Below are 23516 nucleotides of genomic sequence, written 5' to 3' on the forward strand. Positions count from 1 at the left end.
AGTCTAGACAAATCTCAGTACCTTCCGCTTCACTGGGCACCAAATCTAAAATGCTTTTAAAAGCATTTCAAAAGCAAAGAGCTAAACCCATAAACAGCAGACAGGTCTCATGTTCTGTGGCAGCTGTAAGAGAACAGGGGCTATTCTGAGGACTAAATGTGTTAACCCGTGCAAGGCTCTGAGGCACAAGCCTAGCACATAAAAAGTGCACGGTACATGTTACTAATCATCACTGCATCAGAACAGCAATGGTACCTAATGGTCCCATGCCTGATTTGGAACATCATAATCTTACCCTTAACAGACTATATATAAATTCAGCACTTAGTGCCTTATTGGAAACACTCTTGGTAAGTACCGTATGAAAATGACTGAAATAGCTGTTTACAATGATGAAAGGAATTAAGTGCTTTAAAAAGGCCTGTAATAGGGCTGGAGAAGGCTCAGTAGTAAAGGCACTCATCATCAAACATGATGACCTGAATTCGATTCATGGGACTCACACGGTAGAAGGAGAGAAACTCCTGTAAGGAGTTCTCTGACTTCCACACGTGTGTGCACACATGTGCCTACACACACACACACACACCTTCCACACACAAGAGTTTTTAAAGCCTGCTAAGTCTATAATTAAAAATTAGGTACTACTACATTAAGATATAGAAGGTGATAATACACATGAATTCAAGTATTAACAAAACTTTTTGTTTGTTTGTTTTTGTTTTTCCAGACAGGGTTTCTCTGTCCTAAAACTCACTCTGTAGACCAGGCTGGCCTTGAACTCACAGAGATCCACTTGCCTCTGCGCCCCCAGTGCTGGGACCAAAGGTGTGCGGCACCACCAGCAGGCAGCAAAACATTTCAAGAGTAATAAATCTATCAAACTAACATATAACGAACACTTGCATAAAAATGTATTACGTAAGAGAACTATACCTTGGATGTGCAAGAATTACAATGCACACAGTGCTGATTCTCAAGAGAAACATATCTCTGACAGAGGGAACAAAATCTAAAGAGAGAAACAGGAAAATGAGCTGCAAGGATTCATTGAGATTCATAGAACAAAGGCAAACAAGGAACTTGCTCCAAAAATTGGAGGTAAACAGAATTCAATTCAATGTGAAATTATAGATCAAATCTACAAGCAATACAAGAAGCACCTGATTCAATATTGAAAGCATTTACATAGAACGGCATTTGCAGACGACCTGAAGTTCACAGTGGTCTCACCTGTACCCTTCTTCTATAGGAAGGGTTATTCTGTCGGGTGGGATATTGGTGAAAATCCGAACAGGAGACTGTTTTCGACCTGTCTTTCCATGTTTGTAAAGTGTGTGATTATCATAATCTACCTAGAAAGTAAAAAGAAAAGTCATTCAAATGAGTCAATACTCTCTAAGCCCCTTGAACCAATAAACAAACTGATGCCAAGATGCAGGCTGAAGCAAGTAGTGAATAATCAACTCCTAAAAGCACGTTTACTCACAGCCAGCTTCCAGAGGCCTCCATGGCGGTGGAGTCACATTGCAACAAGGGTAAGATGTGTTACAACATTCACATATGTTGGTCACAGGAATGACTTTATAGGCTCCATAAGGAAGTCTGTTTTGTAATTAAGAGCTTTACTGAGGATGCTAAACACAAGGCGTTTGTTTGAAGATGTATGCTAGTGTACGAAGTAAGATGCCCCACTTCCTGGGGACGTTTGCCAGTCACCAAATAAAGGAGCATGCTCAGTCTGGCCTTCACCAAATAAAGGAGCATGCTCAGTCTGGCCTTCACCAAATAAAGGAGCATGCTCAGTCTGGCCTTCACCAAATAAAGGAGCATGCTCAGTCTGGCCTTCCACTCCCGTTCCGTCTGCCCTCTTGCCCTCCGATGGAACAGACGTTGGGGGTCAGACGATGACTGTCACTTACTTGTTAGATGACCTTAGACAACCTTGTGGATGTTTTTAAACCGTAAAAGGAGGTCACGGGTCGTGACCTTAAGAGTCCAGAGTGCTTAGGGGGAAGGAAGATGGAGACCACCTGTGTGTCCACCTGGCTTCCGCCCCCCACAAACACTGACCTCCCCTCAGCATCCGAACTTGTCATGTCAGCTGACTATCCTGACGGAGAGGCCATTCCCGGTCCTCCGTGCCCTCAGTTTGGCCTCTGGTCTGCTGTGGGTCCACCTGGCTACTAAATCTGTTTTTCTTTAGCTCAGTAGTACTCAGAGTGTTTGAGCAACAGCAACAGTACCTGGGCCCTGTTAGAAATGCAAATGTTCTCCCACCCAGCACCCTACTGCATCAGACGCTCTGGTTTTAGCAAGCCCTCCCTGCACACTCAATTTGACAAGCGCTGTTTTTACCCCCCAAGAGTGCCATGGACGGTTACGAACTCAGGACGTTACCCCCCAAGAGTGCCATGGACGGATCAGGACGGGTGGATCCCAACTACCGCGTGAGCTGCAGTGAACTGTTTTCATTAGAAACAGGAGTACACTTAGGAATCGGGACCGACTGGGCTTGCAGCTAGCTATTTTGCACAAACACGGAGGGAAACCATGACAGGGAGACAGGTGCTTTTAAGAACAACTTTTAAAATGTATTCTTAGATTACACGCACGTACACACTATAACTTAATCATATTCTATCCGAAGGGAAACTCGCTTTCCCATTCCCCTGACCACACCCCAATGCTTTCTCCCATGTTTGTGTCCTTTAAATACACACACACACACACACACACACACACACACACACACTAACCCTCTGAGTCCAATTAGAACTACCTGCATGTGTGTGGGTGAGAGGTCATCACTCAGCATGGACAGCCTACCAGCAACTACACTAGAAGGAAAATGACTCCCCATCCTCCAGCAGCCATCAGTTGCCAGCACCGTCTCTTTGTGGGTTACCTCCATATTTTAGATCTGCCACACCCTCGCAGGGTCATCAGAATCATTCCTCCGAAATGGAAGCTGCGTGAACCGCCTCCTACACCTTCCTCTCTCTGGGCTACTATTTTGATCAGGAGGATGACGTGGCTCTGGAGGGCGTAGGCCACTTCTTTCCTGGACGGGCCAAGGAGAAGGGCAAGGGCACCTCCTCAAGTTGCAGAACACCCGTGGGGATGTGCTTTTCCAGGGTGTGCAGCAGCCATCTCAAGATGAGTGGGTAAAGGCCAGGAGGCCATGGAAGCTGCCTTGGCCCGGGAGAAGAACCTGAACCAGGCCCTCTTGGATCTTCCTTCCCTGGGTTCTGCCTACACAGACCCTCATCCCTGTGACCTGTTGGAAAACCACTTCCTGGATGAGGAGGTGAAGCTCATCAAGAAGATGGGCAACCACCTAACCAACCTCCGTAGGCTGGCTGGGCCCCAGCCAGAAATGCAGACTGGCGTGCCTCAGCCATCTCTGGGCAAGTGTGTCTTAGAGCGGTTCACTCTCAATGACAGGAGGCCTCGCCTTCCAAGGGGCTCTCTCTCCTCTGCTCTGCACCAGCCAGACTCAGGATTTCTACCCGAACCAGGCAGCTTGGTAACCACCTTGGAGGCCCCTGAGTCTTGGACAAGGTGAAAATAAAGCTTTTTAAAACAGAAGGAAAAACAGAAGATAGATTGGTTGCCTCTCTCCACAGCTCTGGTTTAACTCTGTGTTACCAGGTTTACAAGTAAATGCACTCCCTAAGGCTCACCAGCAAGCTTCAACAGTGAGTAAAAGCTGAGCAGATGAGACAGAGAAGGCAAGGGGCATGTGGAAAGCCCCAAGGGTTTCTGGAAGGCTGCCTGCAGGGGTGACTTCAGTCACTTGTGGTTCATGTAGGCCGGGTGGAGTTTGTTCTCTACCTATGAGCAGTTTCCCCAACAAGGGAAGCCGAGGTGAGATCCCACTGGCAGCCCTGAGTTCAGTCCCCACATTTTAAGAGACACTGATAAAACCGGCTCACTTCTACTGAAAATAATAGCAATCAACAGGATTTATAGTTTAACAAATTGGGGGTGTTTGTTCAGAAAAGACCGGGAGGAACTGACAGCTAGTTCATAACTGAAGGGGTGTCATATGGAATAGAAATTAGACTTATCCCTTATTGCCTCGGAGAACAGAACCAGGAGCAATGGTTAGAAGTTAATGGGGAGCATATTTTATCTCAATATGAGAAATTTCTCTAACGATTAGAGCTATTAAATAAATTGAGTTGCCTTGTAAGGCTGTGGGACTCTGTGCCCCAAAAGCATTCAAATGAAGGTAGATGAGTGCTTGTCATGAATTTAGCGGAGAGGATTATCACACTGGGAAGTCAGCCCAGGTTACCTCTGCAGCTCTTTCCAACTTCCAAAATCCTATGAATAGAGGTTACCTAGCAGAGGCAAGACACAAAAATAGATTTCACTTTAAAAAAAAAAAAAATCAACCTAAAATAGAAGTGTAAGTAGTTTCCTTTGAAAGGGCTTTAAATGTATAACGTTTCCCCAGTGCGCTCCTCTGTGGACTTGAATATATGTGGTACCTTATTAAATCCAACAAAAGATGTTTTGCTTGTAAACTTACGAGTGTCGTAAGGAAAGCCATTCTTCCCATGAGAATCTTATGAAAACTTTCAAAGGCTGGAGAGTCATAGTGTGGGAGACTTCTATTGTGTGGGACATTCTGTGCACTGCCACAGCAGATGGAGGGGCAGTGTCTTCATGGGCTCCCAAGGAGCTGGAGAATGCGTGTGTCAGGAAGGTGGCTGATTGCTCGGTTTTGCATAACCTAATTGAGATTATTATTATTTTTAAATGCGGGTTTGTTGTGCTAATTAACTATAAACATATGGTATGTAAAACGCATGCTGCTAGAGTAAATTAATGTACCTCTAACATACATCCATATTTCATAGCTTCATCCACACAAATAAACCTCCCGTGGAAATGCAGTAAAGCAAACACAATTTTGCAAATTGCCTATCGCTCGTGCTAGCGCTGATCCACCATGTTCCCGTCATTATCTCTGACACCTCGCTCACAATGATGATGAGAGGCATTTTCAAACGGAAAACCTCTCCCACAGAACTGATTAATGTGATGAGGTACTGTATAGAAATGAGGGTACGCACACAATCTCTGCAATTCCCAACTCTTAATTTGAGCCCCAGGCAAATGCCTTCTGCGGCGCAAGACCGGAAGTAGTTCTGCGGGGCGCGCGAGCAGTGAGGCGGGCATCGCAGCACTGACTTGGTACCTACTACGTCCCAGGCAGAGTGCCAGCCACACTAGCATCTGCACAACGCCCTGACGACTACGCTCTGGGTCGTTTCACGAGGGTCTCAAAGCCACGCCTCAGCTCCCCGGCCACAGTCAGCAGTCATGACCTCACACCCTTCGAACCCCAATTTAAAGTTCCCACACAGACCCCACCCTGCTCAGTCTTTATTATACACCGAGTTTCAAGAATCTGGTTGCCTTTTTTTTTTCCCCCTTGTTTTTTTCAAAATAGGTTCTCACTGTGCAGATCAGGCTGTCCTGGAACTCACTATGTAGATCAGGCTGGCCTTGAACTCACGGAGATCCACCTGCCTCTGCCTCCCAAGTGCTGGGATTAAAGGCGTGAATGCAAGTTGACACCTTTTAATATTCAATAATTTCTCAAAATTCTTTTCAAAATGCCTTCTTCTCCACTGTGAGAGATAAGCTAGAAGTGGCTTCCTGCACCGGCCGACTAGAAAAGAGCTCTCTGGCAAAGCAGGCAGCTCTGCTTTCAACGTGTAAGAGGCTCTTCACGGACAGACATGAAGAGACACCAGGGACCTTTCCAGGAGGGCTGAGACAGGAAACCTGTTGGGAAATTTAAGTACCTGTCCCTTACAGCTCTCTTCCTCCCCACCCAGCTGGAGAACTCCCGCGCTCTCAAGGATGATCAAACAAGGTTGTTCTCAGAACTTCCGGTGTGCAGTGCCCGAGCCTTGACCCCAGGTGTGGGTGGTGCATGACTTCCTCCTGTGCTTAGCCCATCCCCTGGCTTGGGTGCATAAGCCCATTACTCTCTGTAATAAAGGGCAGCAGCTTCCTCTTCACTTCTCATGGTGGTCTGTTAAGTGCTTCAGTCCCGGCACCCTCCGCCAGCTCAGAACTCTGGCCGTGCGTGCGGGCGCAGCAGAAACCATCTCACTGGGATGTGACAGCCACATGAACATTGCTACATGGCTTGTATTTCATGAAAAGCTGTAGCATTTCAGACAGCCATTTATCTGAAAAGTATCCTCCCTGCCCCTAAAAAGATTCAGTGATTATGGTCTTGTTGCTGTTTTTACTTCTTTGCTACACTGTGGCTTGGAGTCTTGCTGTGACTTTGGTGATGGTTGGGGTAGGAGCTATGTGAAAAGATCTGTAATGGAGGACAGGAGACATGAGGTTTCGTTTGGTTTAGGTCTGTCCGAGGCACTGGGGATTGAACCTGCGGCCTCAGGCATGCTATTTTGTTTTACGGATCTTCTTCTCAGCAGTTGCCTGGTGTTTTATCAAAAACACTGCTTTGCTCCTGCACGGTTACACACGTGATCTAACCTGGACAGTTATTTCCAGTAAACTTACGCTGTCAACTGTTCTTAGCCTGACACGGGCAGGCAAAGAAGTTTCCATCAGCACCATTTGCCTACCCTGTTAAACAGCTGCCTTCTTCTGCCCTATCACCATTTCAAATGCTTGTACTTGTGTATATGGAGATGCAACCACCTTCCAGGAGACCTATGCTATCCAGTCTTAAGTTCTCAGATGCAAGGGTTCTTCCCAGCTCGGGACTATCCGCGTTATGACCGTGCTGGTGACAGCCTGAACTATACAAGTGTAGAGACTGGCCGGCCACACCTTTTCATACATTATTTCAGGAGACATAGCTGTTATCGTTGCTATTATTATTACTAGTGCTATCCCAACCATCATATTCATTTAACAGATAGGGAGAGCTTCAGAGAGGCTGAGTAGCCAAGCGAAGACTAAGACCCAGATCGTCTGTCTCGGTGCTAGTCTGTGCTCTTTTCCATTCAATCATTTGGAATATATGGGCCACCTACTGTCCAACCATCACCCGCATGCACCACCTTCCTCCAAAGGCAGCAGGAGCCACTGAGGCTGCAACCAGTTTAGTTAGCAAACATCTTTAGATGGAGGCAGCTGTGTCTGCATTGCAAATGTCGATTCCAGAAGCAGCCCTCCCTCAAGCAAGAAACAGAACCTCCTAGCTTGAAAAGGAGGTACACAGCTGTGGAGGGAATCATGATATAGGCTGTATTTCATCTACAAGTCAGGGTGGGAGCAGCTTGTTTTGGAAAGTACCCTACTAATATGGCTCAAAGCCATAGAAATGCCCCTCACACCTGAGAAAACAATCCAGCTTTCCAAGTCCGCACTATGGAAACTATGGAAAAATTCTATGCATTAGAAATTCTTACAGCAGTTTCATTTATAGTACAGAAGAAACAAAAGAAGAAAATGACAGATCAGCCAGTTAAGGAAGTGACTGGAAACGATTATATAACGATTATGTAGCTGCCTTTAAAAGTGTATACATGTGGTGTGTGTGTGTGTGTGTGTGTGTGTGTGTGTGTGTGTGTGTGTGTGTATTTCCAAAAAGTCTTTTAAAACTGGCTGGAAGTGTTTGATTCTTGGCACTGAAAGCAAACCAAATGAAGTGAAAAATAAAAACGGTAACATCTGCTTTCTGTGGCGCCATTGCAGGCGCCCTCGCTTTGGGTAACTACCACCCCTTCAGCATGATCATCGCGATGGCACGGGCCGTTGCGAGCAGACAGATGAGAGCAAGTGCTATCTTGCAACAGCTGGTAAAGATGCTTACAATTTAATGGCCAGTCAATTATTCAGAAACCCCACAGGAAAACTGCCTTTGCAAGAAGACGCCTTGCTAGCGAACTGGGCGACCACACCAAGTAACGACAACAACACGGTTAACTGTGGAAGCCGAGCAGAGAGAGAGCTGAGGGCGGAGTGGAAGGGCCTGGGCCTTGGAGTGTGGTAAGGTGTGGCGGTGGGGGAAGGACGCCCACGCTGGGCCAGCACACTCACTCACTCACACACAGCCATCTCGGCTGCCCTCCACACCCCACCGCTGGCAGCGTGCCCCTTTAAAGCTCTCAGCATCCTTGAGTGACACACAGACAGGCCACGTGTCTTCCCATCACCCAGAAGAGGCGATTTACTTTCCTATACACAGCCCATGAACAGAGCAAACCAACGTTCACCCTGGCGGTCCGGGAGGCGGGGGCTGGTGACAGAATAGATCCGCTGACCTAAAACCCTAGCTGCACTTTGGTTTGTTTGTTTGCTTGGTTGGTTAGTTTCTTTGGTGGTGGTGGGGGGAGGTTGAGTGTGTATACGAGAATCTGTCTTTTAACAAGTACCCTAGAAGTCGCAAACATTAGGAACCAGGGCCTAGCCTACACACAGAATAACTTGGTTGTTGACACAGTTCAAACCACTTCCATTTACTAAAATCAAAGGCTAGTCTTACCCAGAATTTCCCAGCAGCACATCCATTCCCCAACCAAGCCAGGAGACACAGGGTTACTATACCTGGTAATCCAGCATGTGGAAGCTTGGGAAAAACTGACAAATCCTCGACTCAAAAAAATAAGGGAAAATCCAGAAAATGGGCAGTTCTTTGTGACTGTCTTCTGACGGATCACACAGGAAGAAAAAAGAAATAATTGGGTAAGTAAAGAAAATAAGACATTGATTCTAAAGGCAAATTAAAGTTTCAGTAGAAATTTCAGGTGTTCAATACATGTATGTGTCACACAAACAATGTTTCGGTGGTTCCAATCCACCTTGACCAATGGTTAATGGAAATGTTACCTACTAAAACAGTACACAGACTTTATTGTTCTGATTAGCGACCTTAAGAGCAGCAAATAATGTGATATGTAACGATGAGCCACGTTTCAGAATCCCTCTAGATTCTGTCCCTGAAACACACTACTGACACAGCTCGGTGAGTGGAGACGCCTGACCACGTGCCTCTGCGCACTTGAGTAATTTATCAGCACGCAGGCTAGAAGCTCCATATAAAACTGAATCGAGAAATTTTCCCCATTTGCTAACCCACCTCTGCAGTTGGAAGTCTGTGAGTCCCGTTACTGTTTATGGCCACTGGCCTACTGGGTGTCTAACCTCCACATCAACAAATCATGGTGAAATTCAAGGCTCTGGGCCTGAGGTTGGATAATGTCCTGGTTAGTTGTTTTGTCGACTTGGCATGAGCTAAGGTACTTTGGAAAGAGGGAACCTCAGTTTAGTAAAGGGGGGTACCCTCCTAGTTATTAACTGATACGGGAGTATGGGAGACCCACTGTGAGGCAGTGTCCCTGGGCAGGAGGTCCTCCGATGTAAAGAAAGCAAGCTGTGCAAGCCGTGTGTGTGGGGGCGGGGGGGGAAGCAGTAGGCTGCATCCTCCATGGCCTCTGCATCAGCTCCCGCCCCTAGGCTCCTGCCCTGGCTTCCCTCACTGGACTGTGACTCAGGATGTATAAGCAAAATAAACCCCTTCCTGCCCAAGTTGCTTCTGGTCAAGGGCTTTATCACAGGAGACGTAGGGGCCACAGAGCTCCCTGATCTAGTCTTAGCATCTGAAGGACACCTGCACATGGCAGCCACTCACCGAGCACTAAACAAATGACAGTATGTTCGCCATTGTGCTTCACACTGCTCCATAATCTTACAACCATGTTACGGAGGAACCGGTTTAAAAAGAGGAAGTGTCCCGTGATCATGAAGTTTGCCATGAGCAAATCAACGTGCTTTTAAAAAGAGCCTGAGCAAGAGCTGCACATTCCATCTGCGCTGGGCTTGGCTAGCATTGGCAGGAGGCAGACACATAATAGACACATGCTCGTTTTGCAGTAATTAAAAAAAAAAAAATGTACCTTGGCTTTGACCCTCTTTCCACATAGCAATTAACTTCTTGAATGTAATGGCCAGAGGTTCAACCAAGCCACCAAAAGGAGGGTCTGTCACCATAATCACGCCTTCACCTTCCTCCTCCTGTAAGAACGCCCTGCATACTTCAAGGGCAGCCTGTAACAAATAAAATGTCTCTAAATTAGAACCAGAGAGCGGCCTTTTATCCTACTGGAGAGCGCATTAAGCGTGGTCTCTGTCAGGGAGGGAAACATCACCAAGTCACCCTCTGTGACATCCAAAGTCTCTCAGCCATTCATGTCCGATTTTATCTTTGGGTTCCTCGATCAGCAGGATTTTAAATTACAAATTCAAATACCATCACTATCAGACAACTACACATTTCAAATAGTTAAATTAAAAACTAAATTTAGTAACCCCAAAAAGAGAAAGCCATCAGCCGTGAAAACAACCTACACATTCAATTCAACACACAGGAGCAGAGGCATTGCTGAACCTCGCTCGGGGACTGTCTTGTCTACTGCCACGAGTTATCTTAGGACCGGCCTCGAGGCAGCAGGTAGCGTGCACATACTGAGGACTAGGTGAGCAGCAGACTTATCTGAGCAAGCAGAGGAAGTCTACAAATGGCAAAACCCATCTGGTCCTGGAAACTGCCAGTAACACTTGCCCATCAGGCTGCTAGCGTTTCCAGCAGCTGCCAGACTAGCAACAGCTAAGAGATTTACCAGTTTCTGCTTTGAGTGCAGTTAGCAGAGGTGCATCTATCTTAGTATCACTAGTGTTAGCATTCAGGCATCTGCACTGGCCTGCACTTGGGGTTCTGACAGGATGCGTCCTCAGCTGCAGCCACTGAGCATCTCAGCAGTAGAACACTTGTCTACCAGCACGCATGAGCCCTCAATTCAATCCCCAGCACCACTAGACAGGAAAAATACACTAAAAAATGATTTAAAAATAGTAACAAAAAGGTACTCTTGAATATGTTAATCAATAATAACAGAGAAAAGAGATGATGGTCATAAATCTTACCTTTCCATCAAAGAAATGATGGTTGAACATGTTGTAGTGGCAAAAGCTATCTTCCAGATAAAACTGCGAGTATCTGTAAAATAATTCATTACCAAGTGATGGGCCCAGGTACATAATACAGTAAATAAACAAACACTAAAGTGTATTTTTAAACTCCAAAATCACATTTTGATTAAATAAATTCCATCATCCTTTGGTTTTTGAAAAATAAAGAATTTTTATAAAAATTTAAGTGAATCTGTAATGTTACATATTGAATTTATGTATTTAGGTTGGTGGCAAAACCAAAGAATAATCATACATAAAAGATACAGGTTCCAAGAAGGCTGATGGTGCGGACCTTTAAAGCCCAGCTATTTGGGGAGCTGAGGAAGGAGGACTGCAAGTTCAAAGCCAGCCTGGGCTGCAGAGCTCAAGGGCACTTGCCTAATCGACATTCCTCAGGTCCTATGTTCAACCCTCTGAACTACAAAACCAGCAGATGAAACACACATTTTCTTATGGACCAGAACAGCACACAAACATCTGGGCTAGACACGTTATGCAACTTAACTTTGCAGTGTGTTTTCAATTAAAACATATCTTTCTTGGTTAATAGTTTCTTGAGATCTTATTTTTATTTTTAATTATCTGAATATGTGTGTGTCTACGTATGGGTTTGCACACATGAGTACAAGATGCCTGCAGAGGCAGATGGTATCTAAGGGAGCTAGCATTAGAGGTGTGTGTGAGGTGCCTGATGTGGGTCCTTGGCAAGGGCGGTATGTTCTTCTAAGCCATCTCTCCAGTCCCTCCCGGTTAATAAATTTAAGGAAATATTAAGTCAACATTTCTGTTCAACAACTATTATTTCTCCTAGGATTAACAAAAAAGGCACTTATTGCAAAACTTCCTTGTCTAATGCAGATTAGTTTAATAAGATATACTTCACAATATAATATTGAAAAGGTATGAGCATTTAGGGTTGGCTGAATTTGTGTCAAGAGAGAAGCATACTTATTTACTGAATGAATTATTCTACTCTAGCCATACTGTAAAACTGCAGCAAAAATGAATCAGAGTACCTGCTCTGGGAATGAACATTTTATTTTTTTTTTTAACTAATCTGTTAAGAAAACATACTGCATAACAGCTCAAGTTTATATTTACTTAATTATGTGGAAGGCTGACTCTTTTTTTTCCCAGCTGTCCTATCTGCTATCTCCTGAGTCACAGAAACTTTTGGTAAGTCAAAAAATCTTGAGCTTTTTCTCTCTTATAAATAATTCACATATGGACCATGCCATCCTTGTTAGAAAGACTGAAAAAAAAAAAAACCATCAGGAACACTGCCTTACTTCCAGAACCTCTGGTAACAGCCACGGTAGTGGCAATGCTTGGGAAGCAACTCCCTCGATGTGCATGTGGATTGGCCACCAGGGTGAGTTGCTTACATCGGGCAGCTCCGGGTCAGCTGCTTCTGATTTTCACACTGTGGTGAGAACACGGGCTCAGAGGTCAGAAAGTGTGGCTCAAGCTCTCCATCCCTGGTGTACGACATAACCTTGGGAAGTAAATCACTCAACCTTTCTGAGCCCCGGGTTCTTCATCAACAAATGGGAAAGTAAGTTTCCCAGGGCTCCACAGAGCAAGTAAGAATGGTGTGTAGCACACATTAACGTGTGTTTGCTTTAATGAATATTAGCTATTAAGTCCTTTGTCTTAATGCCACCAATACTAGAAAACCATGTTTTCATAATCTAAACCCGTTTCTCCTTGCTCTGTGGAGAGGGAGTAACAGCTGTTCATCATTCCTTAGTGTTGTTTAAGATGCAGTCAGCATATCTGCTGGATCCTGAAAATATTAACCGCATTTGGGCTTAACAGCCATTCACAAACTGTGGGGCAAAGACAATTACTATCGAAAGCAAACATCCCCGGGTTTAATTAAATTTCAAGGCTTCCCTCCCCCACAAAGGATCTTCTGATTATTTGTTTTCATCTTCTTACACAGGATGACATTCTGTAACTCAGGCTGTCCTGGAACTCACGGTGGTCCTCCTGCTTCAGGTTCCAAAGTGATAGGATTATACATACACATCACCGTGCTCTATTTTTTTATCTTTTCATCAATACTAGCACAGACAGCTGTTGGCCTACTATCACTTGAGGATGCTCTAGCTTTAAAAAAGAAAATCACATCCCCTTTCAATTTAGTCTCTCTCTCTCTCTCTCTCTCTCTCTCTCTCTCTCTCTCATTGCTTCACAAAGGCAGAGTAATTTTTAAAACTTAAAAAGAGGATTTGATTTATACAAACTCCAGCACAACACACCTGTCCAAAGCGCTCTGGGCAGCAGTGTGCTGAGCCAGAGCGGGGAAAGGCCAAGAATTCAGTTCTAAGTTCCGCCAAACACAAACAAGAGAACATAATTACTCATACTTTAAATTATATTTTTAAAAAATCACCCAGCACTGCCCTCTTAAAATGAAATTGGCCACAAAGAATTATTCTCTCCACTGAACAAGGCAAACAAAACCAATCAGAAAAGCATACATTAGAAAGCCGCTCAAAAGGACATGCGCTTAATTTGACCATTCATTCTCTTCACATGAGAGCCAGTCACCAAGTGTGGAGCACGCTCTTCCACAGGAAATGTAATCAAGAGCTGAATAAAATTACTTCATAAATGAACCTAAGAAATTCATTTTTTGCTCTAACTTTATTTGGATAATAGTTTGCCAAATAGAGTCTCACATCTTTCATGCTAAAATTAGAGCGTATAGAAACCAGTTATCTTAGCAAATGCTAACTTCATATCACTCAGCCCCGACTATCTATAGCCCACAACAGAAAACACTGCTGCTGAGGTATTTATTTGTACAGCCTTAGACAGGCCTTTTGTAGGGCAACAGGAAACTGCTGTGCCTTCAACTTGCGGCAATCCTCCTGCTTCAGCTTCCCAAGTGGTAGGATTACAGGCATGAGCCATCAGGCCCAGCTACCAATGTGACCTATGGGAATTACCTTCCAAGTGCATACCCTTCCACCAAGGACCTCACATCAGGTCCCAACTAACACTAAAGGTTCTTCTACCCCACAGCTGGGGGACACTGGGAAGCAAGCCTTTAACACACAGGCCACTGGAAAAATACAGTATAAATAAAACATGCATAACCCACACTTTGGAATATTACTTATCCATGCAAAAGAGGTGTACTGGTACATGCTCCCACATGGATGGACCTTGAAAGGCTGCCTACTCTGTGACCCCATGTACAGAGGTACCGGAACAGGCAAATCTATAAAGAAGGCAGAAATGATGGCCAAAGGCTGGGGAGGGGGCAGGGAGCTAATTCTCACTGGGAGAGTTTCTTTTCAAAGACAGTGACGTGGTACCATAGTCTTATGAACATACCTGGGAGCATTGTTTTGTGTGTGTGAAATATATCTCAATTAAAAAGGAACACACCTGAAATACAGCAAATGGAGGAAACGCTACTGTGAACCTATTTTTTTTTTTTAATATTCTAAACAATGTTAAGATTTGAAAAGCCAATAATCTGGATTTGGGGTAGCAGGATCCACACCCACTTTCCTTTACAAAGCACACCTGAGATCCTTGCGCTCCGAGTTCCTCGGGTGACAAAGTGTGGCGTTCCAGTTCCTCTCTGCCTGAGTTATCCCACAGCTACTGTCACAGAGCTCTGGATGAAGCCAGAGTCAAGTAAGGTGTGTGAACTCAAGGAGGCCCCGATACTGAGTCTGGACGGCACCATCCCTGCCGGAGGAAACCCAGCCAGGGAGGCCCGCCGCCTTTGTCGTGAATGACTCGGTCACAGGCACCAGCTCCCTCCCTCCCCCTCTCTGTCTATCACTCTCTGTCTCCCCTCTCTCTCCTCTCTGTCTCTGTCTCACTATCTCTCTGTCTCTCTATCACTCTCTGTCTCTGTCTCTCTTACTGTCTCTCTATCACTCTCTGTCTCTCTATCACTCTGTCTCCCCTCTCTCTCCTCTCTGTCTCTCTCACTGTCTCTCTATCACTCTCTCTCTCTCTCTTGTACTTCTGTCTCCCGTTCTCAGTCATGTCCGTCGTCGTCGTGCATCGAGCACATTCCATCGTCCAGATCAGGGCCGCCTTCTGGGACGGCTTCTAGCATGGGAATTGGCGCACGGCTCCATCAATGTAGTCAGAGCACTCTTGGAGTTGTCAGCAAGGCTCTCAGGGAAGACCACCCCCTCTTCCTACTGCTGGGCAAGCCGGGGCAGGGTAAGTTTGAAACTGCTGCCATCCAAGTTCCCCAGAAGTGCGAAGGAAGTTAAAGGCACCATCTAACACACAGAGATGGAAGTTTAACAACATAGTGTGAGGCCCAGACAGTGACTGGAGCAAAGCTGGAGGTGGCCTGGACGTCAGGAGTACGAAGCAAGAGATGCTTTCACACGAGCAGACTGCTGGGCCACCCAGGAAGAGCTTGCAAGCACCGAGTGTCTCGTACTGAATATATAAGTAACTTGGTGGAAGTTACCGGTTCACAGGAACACCTTCATGAAACAAGGCAAGACAGCATGAGGAATGCAGGGAGGGAAGGCTGGCAGAGGAACGGGGCAGCCTCAGAAAGGCCGTCCACAAATTCAGAGGAGCGACGAGTCCCACTTGGAGCCGAGAATGCCTGGCTTTGATTCTGGTTTGGTCACTCACAGACCAGGGTTCTGGCCCAGTCACTCACCTCTTCGTAGCTCAGTTTTCATATGGGAGACAAGAATGACTGTACCTCCTGCTACACAGGGCTATTTTGGGTACTGACTTACACAGTACCTGACACAGTCCAAGAACTCAGAAATACCAGGTACTGTTGATGCACGATAAAAATCCCAACGTTAAACTTCTACATATAAAATAATACATTTATAGTGACTGATGCTTTAGGAAAGAATGGAATACAGAGTTTTTAAAACGAAATCGACGTCTCTATGCAATGGATATTAAACAGTCACTAAAAGAAAGGAAATGCTGTTGCACACCATGTGTGTAAGCCTTGCAAACACAATGCTAACTAAAAGAAAGGAAATGCTGTTGCACACCATGTGTGTAAGCCTTGCAAACACAATGCTAACTAAAAGAAAGGAAATGCTGTTGCACACCATGTGTATAAGCCTTGCAAACACAATGCTAACTAAAAGCCAGACACAGGATCACAACAGTGAATGGGACCATTTGTATAAAATGTCAGGAGCAATGACCATTGTTTCTTTCCTGGGTGATGGTGACACTCTAACACAAGCACAGTGGGCCACACCTGTAATCCAGCACCTGAGAGGCAGACGGGGAGTTTAAGGCCACATGTTCAAGGCCACAGTGGACTATGGGTGACCCTGTATCAAAAATCCCAATAAAGAAATAGATAAGATGTCCTGAGAGTAGACAGCGGTGTGTCTGTCTGCACAATGTATGACCGCTCTGGAAACCAGGGAAACACACATCTCAAACTGGTAAACGAGAATAATTACATCTCGATTTAAAAATGCAGCGGAGGGCTGGAGAGATGGCTCAGCTGGGAACCAGCACACACATCCACAAGCAGACACCAGACACCTAATTTTCAATAAATCTTCATAAAGGAAATCTGTATTTCCTTTAAACCTGTATTCCTTTAAATCTGTATTCCCTGTTAAACTCGACAGGTTCTGTCGACAAGGGACAAGTGGTTAATGGGCCAGTCCTGTCCCTATGGCTACGAGGGTGAGGAGCCAAGGATTACTGCTGTAGACAGTATAAAGCTGACTGGAAGCACAGGAAAAATGCATCCTAAGATTTGTGCTTTCAGAGGTGACAGGCATGTGATTATGTGGAGAAGTCAGGGGTAAGCATCGGCAATCTTCCTCAATCGTTTCTCCATTTTATTTTTTGAGAAATGGTCCCCTCCATCTGAAGGTCACCTTTGCAGCGAGGCCAGCAAGTCCTCAGAGAGCCAGGGTGAGCAGCTCATTCCATCGCACACGCCTTTTTACCAGAGCGCAGGCGCTCGTGTGCGCCTCCCCCCATTTTCCACTCTTTACCCTGCACCAACTTCCCAGCCCCAAAGCTGCGCTGTTTCAGGCGACATTTTACTCTTTATGAATCTGTTTGGGGGACTGGAGAGATGGCTCAGTGGTAAAGAGCACTAACTGCTCTTCCGGAGGACCCGGGTTCAATTCCCAGCACCCACGTGGCAGCTCCCAACTGTCTGTAACTCTGATTCCAGAGGACCCGACACCCTCACACAGACACACACGCAGGCAGAACACCAGTGCACACGACAGAAAACAAACTGTAAAAACCACTCTGCTCTGGGGCTTCGCAGACTGACAGTGTTTAGGAGCGCATGTTGCTCTTCCAGAGGACCCAGGTTCAGTTCCCAGCACCCTCATAGTGGCTCACAGCCACCCTTAACTCCAGTCCCAAGGGATCCGACGCCCTTTTGTGACTCCGCAGGTACCAAGCACACATGTGGTGCCCCACATTACATGCAGGTAAAACACATACACACAATAGTTTTTCTAAGCCTGTCCTATCTGCAGGGAAAGCACATTTAATGTCACACATTCTAACAAATTCTGTAGCGCTGATCAAACAGCTACTACCAGATCTACTAGAAAGACACAGGGCCTGATCCCTTTAATACATTCAGCAACATGTAAAAGTTTCTAAGAGTAATTGTCCCATAAAGTCTCTATGACCATTATGAAAACCAAGAGGAACATTTCAACTCTGCTCACTCGGGCAGTGGGCGGATGCCTGTGCCATTACACCCCACGGCGGCCCTGGAGAGGCGGATGCCTGCGCCATTACACCCCACGGCGGCCCTGGAGAGGCGGTGCCTGCGTCATTACACCCCACGGCGGCCCTGGAGAGGCGGATGCCTGCGCCATTACACCCCACGGCGGCCCTGGAGAGGCGGATGCCTGCGCCATTACACCCCACGGCGGCCCTGGAGAGGCGGTGCCTGTGCCATTACACCCCACGGCGGCCCTGGAGAGGCGGTGCCTGTGCCATTACACCCCTGGAGGGACAGCCCAGCAGGAGCAGTTCCTTGCAGCCTCACACAGAGCTATCTCCCAGCAACACACCTGCTCTGGAACCCTCAGCCTGAGGCCTGCCGATTCCAAGCTAGCACTCCCTCTCACCACGTCCCCTGCACCTGGGGAGCAGCGTGCACGTCATCTGGGAAGACGGCATTTTTAAAACATCTCATCGCATGACCAAGACCCGAAGTTGAGACAAAGTCCCACAACTCTGATCACGATGATCAATCACAGTGCACTTGGAAGCACTGGCACATTAAAAGAAACCAGCTGTCAGCTTATTTGAGATCCCAAAGGCTGTGTGTTGAGGCTGCATGACCAACAAACAAGGCGCTCACAACCTACGACTACTGAATGTTGGTAAAGAGTGTGACAGGGTAGGAATGGCTAAGGAGAGAAAAACACAGAAAGAAATGAGACAATAAAGGAGAGATACGATATACAAACCTACCGAAAATCAATATCCAATAAAAGGCTTTTAGTGTTGGACCTGTCGCCTGCTGCTGTCAGTCTGATCTGCTCGTGTAGCCTGCAGCAAGGAATGGAAGCAAAGTTAATAAGAAACTACAAATGCCACAGACAACCGGCAAACAAAACCCACCGCTCACCTCCCGCCTCAGATAATCCCACAAACACTGCAGAGAACCAGGCCCGGCTTAGCTTGGCAGATATTATTTAGAGCAGGGCTTAACAGAGAATCTAACATGAAAAACCCAGTCTCAGATCAGAAAGCATCCACCCTACATCCAGGCTTCTCTCAAAGGGATGTGGGCTGCGAACTCTGAGAGCTGTACTTCTTCCCATTTCCTCTTGCATCCAGAGCCTCAGGCCTCGCTCTGCACAGATTCAGACCCGCTTCATAGAAAGAAAGGTCTGTAAGCGTAAAGTAGCACAGCAAGGAGAACGTTCTACGGTGTCAAGGCCATACCTTGGTGTCCCAACACACAGGACTCTTCTAAACCCAAGGGTGGCAAGGAGGCCGGCCAGAAACCGGCAGCTCCTGTCAGCAAACAGGAACTGGGCGTGCGTCTTCTTGTTCTCCAGTGGGTAGAGCAGCTGACTGGGTTTTCGGAGCTGGGTGATGGAGATGTCAGACAACAGCTGATGCTCACTGTGCTCCCTCCAATCCGCAGGTAACAGCAATTGCTGGCAACTTTGACAGAACTTTCTTTGAGTCAGGGGCAACTGAACAAAACTCAGGTACCTTCAAGATACAACGAAGGACACAGGTAGTGCGTTTTAACTTTGTTTTTGTTTATTTATTAAGACAATGTACTTTGCTATTTTTAGTCCCCACAGAGTATTCTTACTTCCCGAAGAGTATTGCAGAGAGAAGCAAAAGTAAGAAAAAGGATGTACGGAATGTGCTAGAATTTATGTCTGGCTGTATACCTACAAAGTGGAAAAGAGTCAGCAATTTCATAAGAATTGAGATGCTCCAATTTAGTCACTGAATGAAGATCAATATCCATTTAAAATGTGAATATAATATATTACTCAAACAATTTAGTAGTTAATGGCAACTACCAGCACATTTAAATTTATTGACAAACCCATGTGCTCTAACTTGGACATGTTAAACAGTCTGGCTCAGCTGGCAGTCACTTTAAAATGAGAAATCAAAATCATTCTTCAAGTTCTTATGACATATTTAGCAAGAAAAATGACCTCCTGAAAGGAAAGATATTCCGACCGAGCTCTCTGCCCTTAGCTGTGAGCAGCCCCTCCCCAGGCCAGCAAGGCAGTGCCGAGAGCCTTTAAAGGACTATTGCGAGCCAGGTGTGGCAGCTTACGTCTGCAGCCCCAGCACCCATAAACTGAAGCAGGATGCTCATGAGCCCCAGGCCAGCCTGGGTCAGTGTGGGGCAGCCATTTTGTTTGCCCTCACGCCTGATCTCAGAGTTACTACATCTCAGTTTCATTTCTTCTCTTTTTTTCAGTGTAGTAGAGATTACTGAAGAAAACACAGTCATTATGTCTTGAAGGCTTTCTTTCACGTATGTGATGGTTTTCACGTATGTGTCATGTTACAAAGTCAGAGGGGGACACTAAAGGGAAGAACGGGGCCCACTGGGGACAGACGCGGGCAGAGGTGTGAAACACTGGCGTGGCACACAGCACTGTGCTATAGGGTCCCTGCAGCCTGGCAAGTCAACGGGGTCAGCCCAGCCAATGTGGGGAGCTGCACGGCAGAAGCTGTGAGAGCGGAATCTAGAGCACTAGAACTTTGCCTACACAGTTTCACTGCAGAGGTCCCAAGGCAGTGACAAATATTCTAAACTGCTCCAGCAAGAAATCAGCTGCCTGCCCACGACTGGTGTCCCTTGCCCCGTAAGTGCCCCTCTGATAGCTTTACTCAAGGCCTCAAGGGAAAAAGAGAGGAGGAAACTTCATAGTGACACCCAGGAAGGTCAGCAGGAAGGGCTCCAGACACAGAAGGCCAGTGGGAAGAGAAGCAGGGCCTTCTGCAGCCCGACGCCGAATCACCATGGCTGCCTCTCCACCCCGGGATGGACTGAGTGCACACTTACCATTCTGACCCTCAGACCCCTACAAAACGTACAGAGTAAGTTTCAGATACTGTACAACAGGTCACTCAAAACAGAGACTGGAGGGGGGGTGGGCAGCTGGCCACACATCACCTGGAAGGAATGAACGGATCATGACTGACTATCCACAAGGACCCCAAAAGAGCTTTGTACCAAAACCAGAGCAGGAAACCCTGCTGTGTCCAAGTCCCGGGGCAGCACTCAGAAAGGCCGGCTCGCTGGTGTGCTGGAAAGACGGCATTGTAATGGGTGAGAGCATGAGCTCTGAAAGCATTAGGACTGGACACATCCCGGCCCCTACTCACAAGCTGAGCACAGCTACACGTGCTAATAACTCTGGCAGCGACCGGGCAGGGGCAGCAGCAAAGACAGACAGATCCCTTACGAAAGCGGCAACCAACTTCCACAGCCTGAGAAACCCCGAGGCTGACATCTTACTGAGGAGACTCGAAGCTGTCCCCTAAGCCTGACACAAGCTAGTCTCAGATTTCATCTGCTAGACTTCCCAGCCAACCTAATCAGACAAAATAATGAATGGACAGGGAACATTAAAATGTCGCCAATCGCCGTCAACATTGTCATATATGTATGACGCCCTAAGGAAATCCTCAGAAAGGCTGCTGAACTAGTAAGCAAATGTACCCAGGTTGCCAAGCAAACACTTGTGTGGAAAATCGACAGTACTGTTACAGGGTTAGTCTCCAGTGCAGGGAGGAAGGGAGGGAGGGAGGGAGGGAGGGAGGGAGGGAGGGAGGGAGGGAGGGAAAACAAAGCGAGCAGGCGGTGGAAGAATGGAAGACATCTTGGTTTGCCCCACGTGAGCCTCAATGAGGCAGTCGGCAGTGGGTGTTTCTACTGCTCTATGCACTAAGTAGTGATCGGATTCTGTGGCCCTCCCTAAGCTCTGGGCAGTTACCAATTACTGCTACTCATCACCAGCTGAAAGGCTGGCAGAGTTTACGTGGGTAGCTAACATCCATTTAACACATAATAAAAGCGAACAGTTAACCAGTCTCCCTCACAAAACACAAAAAGACGCAACAGTCGGAAGGCTAATTCTAAAAGACTCATCCAAAAGAGCTGCAGCTACTACAAGCCAGGACAGTTCTTCTCAGAGCCTCGGGACTAGTTGCTCCTACTGCCTAAGACAGATCTTTTAAATTGAGACCTAATTCACATACCACACAATTCAACAGTTGCTGTGTTCGTCAATGGTAGATAGGATGTTTACAAAGTCATGCCATTGCCTAATTCCAGATCATTTTCTCACCACCAAAAGGAACCTCACCCCATGGGCAGCTGCTCCCCGGTACCCGACCCTCAGCCTTGGCCACTACTGATCCATTCCTAGTCTCCTCCGGGAGTTTGCCAACTCTAGACATGTCGCATAAACGGACTCACAGAGTAGCTACACAGAGATTCTTATGTAGAACTTTTAAATGGAAACTGCCTTGTCTTGTAGCCAAATAGACACATAAACAAGTCCAGGCAAAGGGTTATTATGGGCACTAATGCAAGTCACAGAATCAGAACAAAGGTTAGGACCACAGCTGCAACACAACGCAAGAGGAAGGCATAGAAGGAGAGAGAGGCTGGGGGCCAGCTGGGGTGGAGAGGGTTGCTGTGGGATGGCACATAGGCCCACACACACCTACACCCAAGAGTCAGGTATTAGAACTCTAAGACATATTCAAAAGCGTGAGCTAAAGAAAAAATCAGCTAAAATGAAAGTGGCAAGCGCAAGGAAGGGTCTGTCCCCGTTTTACAGGGAGAAAGGTACCAAGGAGGGCTCGCAAGGGGACTCCCGCTAAGCACGGCCATGAGAGCCCGATCCCAGGGCTCAGGAAAGCACAGTGGGAGGGACAGCGCCCAGAAGCTGGCCCCGCCCTCTCTGTCTGCGCTGTGCCCCACGCGCACCAACCTCACACACATTCACACAAGTCGTGATAGAACAACGTAAGAGGACAAAGGAGAAGCAAAGGCAGACACCAAACCCCAGGGCACGCCGCCTGCTGCAGCAGGGTGAGAATGGGCTGTGGCAGTCACAATACAGCGGCTCACTTCATGTGTCAGAGGTGCTTAGACGTGACTTTGCCACATCACAAATGAGCAGCGGCAGTGGGCCCTCACAAAGGAAGCTGAAGGCAGAAGCCACGCAGTCTCGTCTCGAGGAATTAAGTGTGGTGGTTTGGATGAAACGTTCTCCGTGTGTCTCAGGTATCTGAGTACTTGGTACCCAGATGGTGGCCGTGGGTGTGGCCCTGCTGGAGGAGTACGTCACTGCGGGGCGGCTCTGAGGTTTCAAAGCTGATGCCAGTTGGTTTTCTCTATCCCTGCTGTGGTTCATTCAGGATGTGAACCCTCCGGTGTTCCCGCTACACTCACCATGCCCAACTAAATGCTCCCTTTTACCACGGTGCCTTGGTCTCAGTGTTTTATCCCAACAACAGAAAAGCAACTAACACAGAGCGATAGTGGGCAGGCAGGGCCATTCACCCACCTGAGAGTAACTAAGACCAAAAGAGCAGAGAACACTACTATCAGACCCTGATTGCTCCCTTCCTTTCGGGACTTCCAAGCTACTCTTCCGAGACCTCCATCACCAGCTCGTTCCGCCTTCCTTGATGGAAGATAAACAGATCTTACGTTTCTTTCCTATCTCATGACCACCACATCAGCATTCACCTACACTGCTTTAAATCCAGCACTCTGACAGGCTTTTGAAGTTTGAGAGAATGAAGGAACAGGGGAAGGAAGCTCTCAGGATTACTGCACACGCCCTGAGGGAGAGGAAATTTCATTCTGCAGCATGGCTCAGCATGATTCACAAACTGCAGGCTAGCATTTTGAAATGTCATTTTTATTGATCTCCATTTGATGTTCCATTTGCCTTTCTTGGAGTACACAAATTATGTTTATGGCATTTGTCTAACAGCAGACCTTGAAAATCTAAGTTTAAATGAGTTCTGAAAAAAAAATAACCAAATGAAAT

The 23516-nt window shown here is 46.7% G+C and overlaps 1 protein-coding gene across 1 annotated transcript in view; it reads right to left on the minus strand.

The window, feature by feature from the left end:
- Zcchc4 (zinc finger CCHC-type containing 4) overlaps nucleotides 1–23516 on the minus strand; it is a 36556-nt gene that overhangs the window by 6329 nt on the left and 6711 nt on the right. Inside the window, exons 4-10 of the mRNA XM_051174097.1 lie at nucleotides 18904–19179; nucleotides 18427–18504; nucleotides 10933–11005; nucleotides 9906–10056; nucleotides 8557–8657; nucleotides 1234–1355; nucleotides 937–1012 (exon numbers count right to left, since the gene is read on the minus strand). Coding sequence (XP_051030054.1) covers nucleotides 937–1012; nucleotides 1234–1355; nucleotides 8557–8657; nucleotides 9906–10056; nucleotides 10933–11005; nucleotides 18427–18504; nucleotides 18904–19179 — 877 coding nt within the window. The remainder of the gene's footprint in view (nucleotides 1–936; nucleotides 1013–1233; nucleotides 1356–8556; nucleotides 8658–9905; nucleotides 10057–10932; nucleotides 11006–18426; nucleotides 18505–18903; nucleotides 19180–23516) is intronic.

The sequence above is a fragment of the Phodopus roborovskii genome, unplaced genomic scaffold (assembly GCF_943737965.1).
Source record: "Phodopus roborovskii unplaced genomic scaffold, PHOROB, whole genome shotgun sequence".
In the NCBI taxonomy this organism is placed as follows: domain Eukaryota; kingdom Metazoa; phylum Chordata; class Mammalia; order Rodentia; family Cricetidae; genus Phodopus; species Phodopus roborovskii.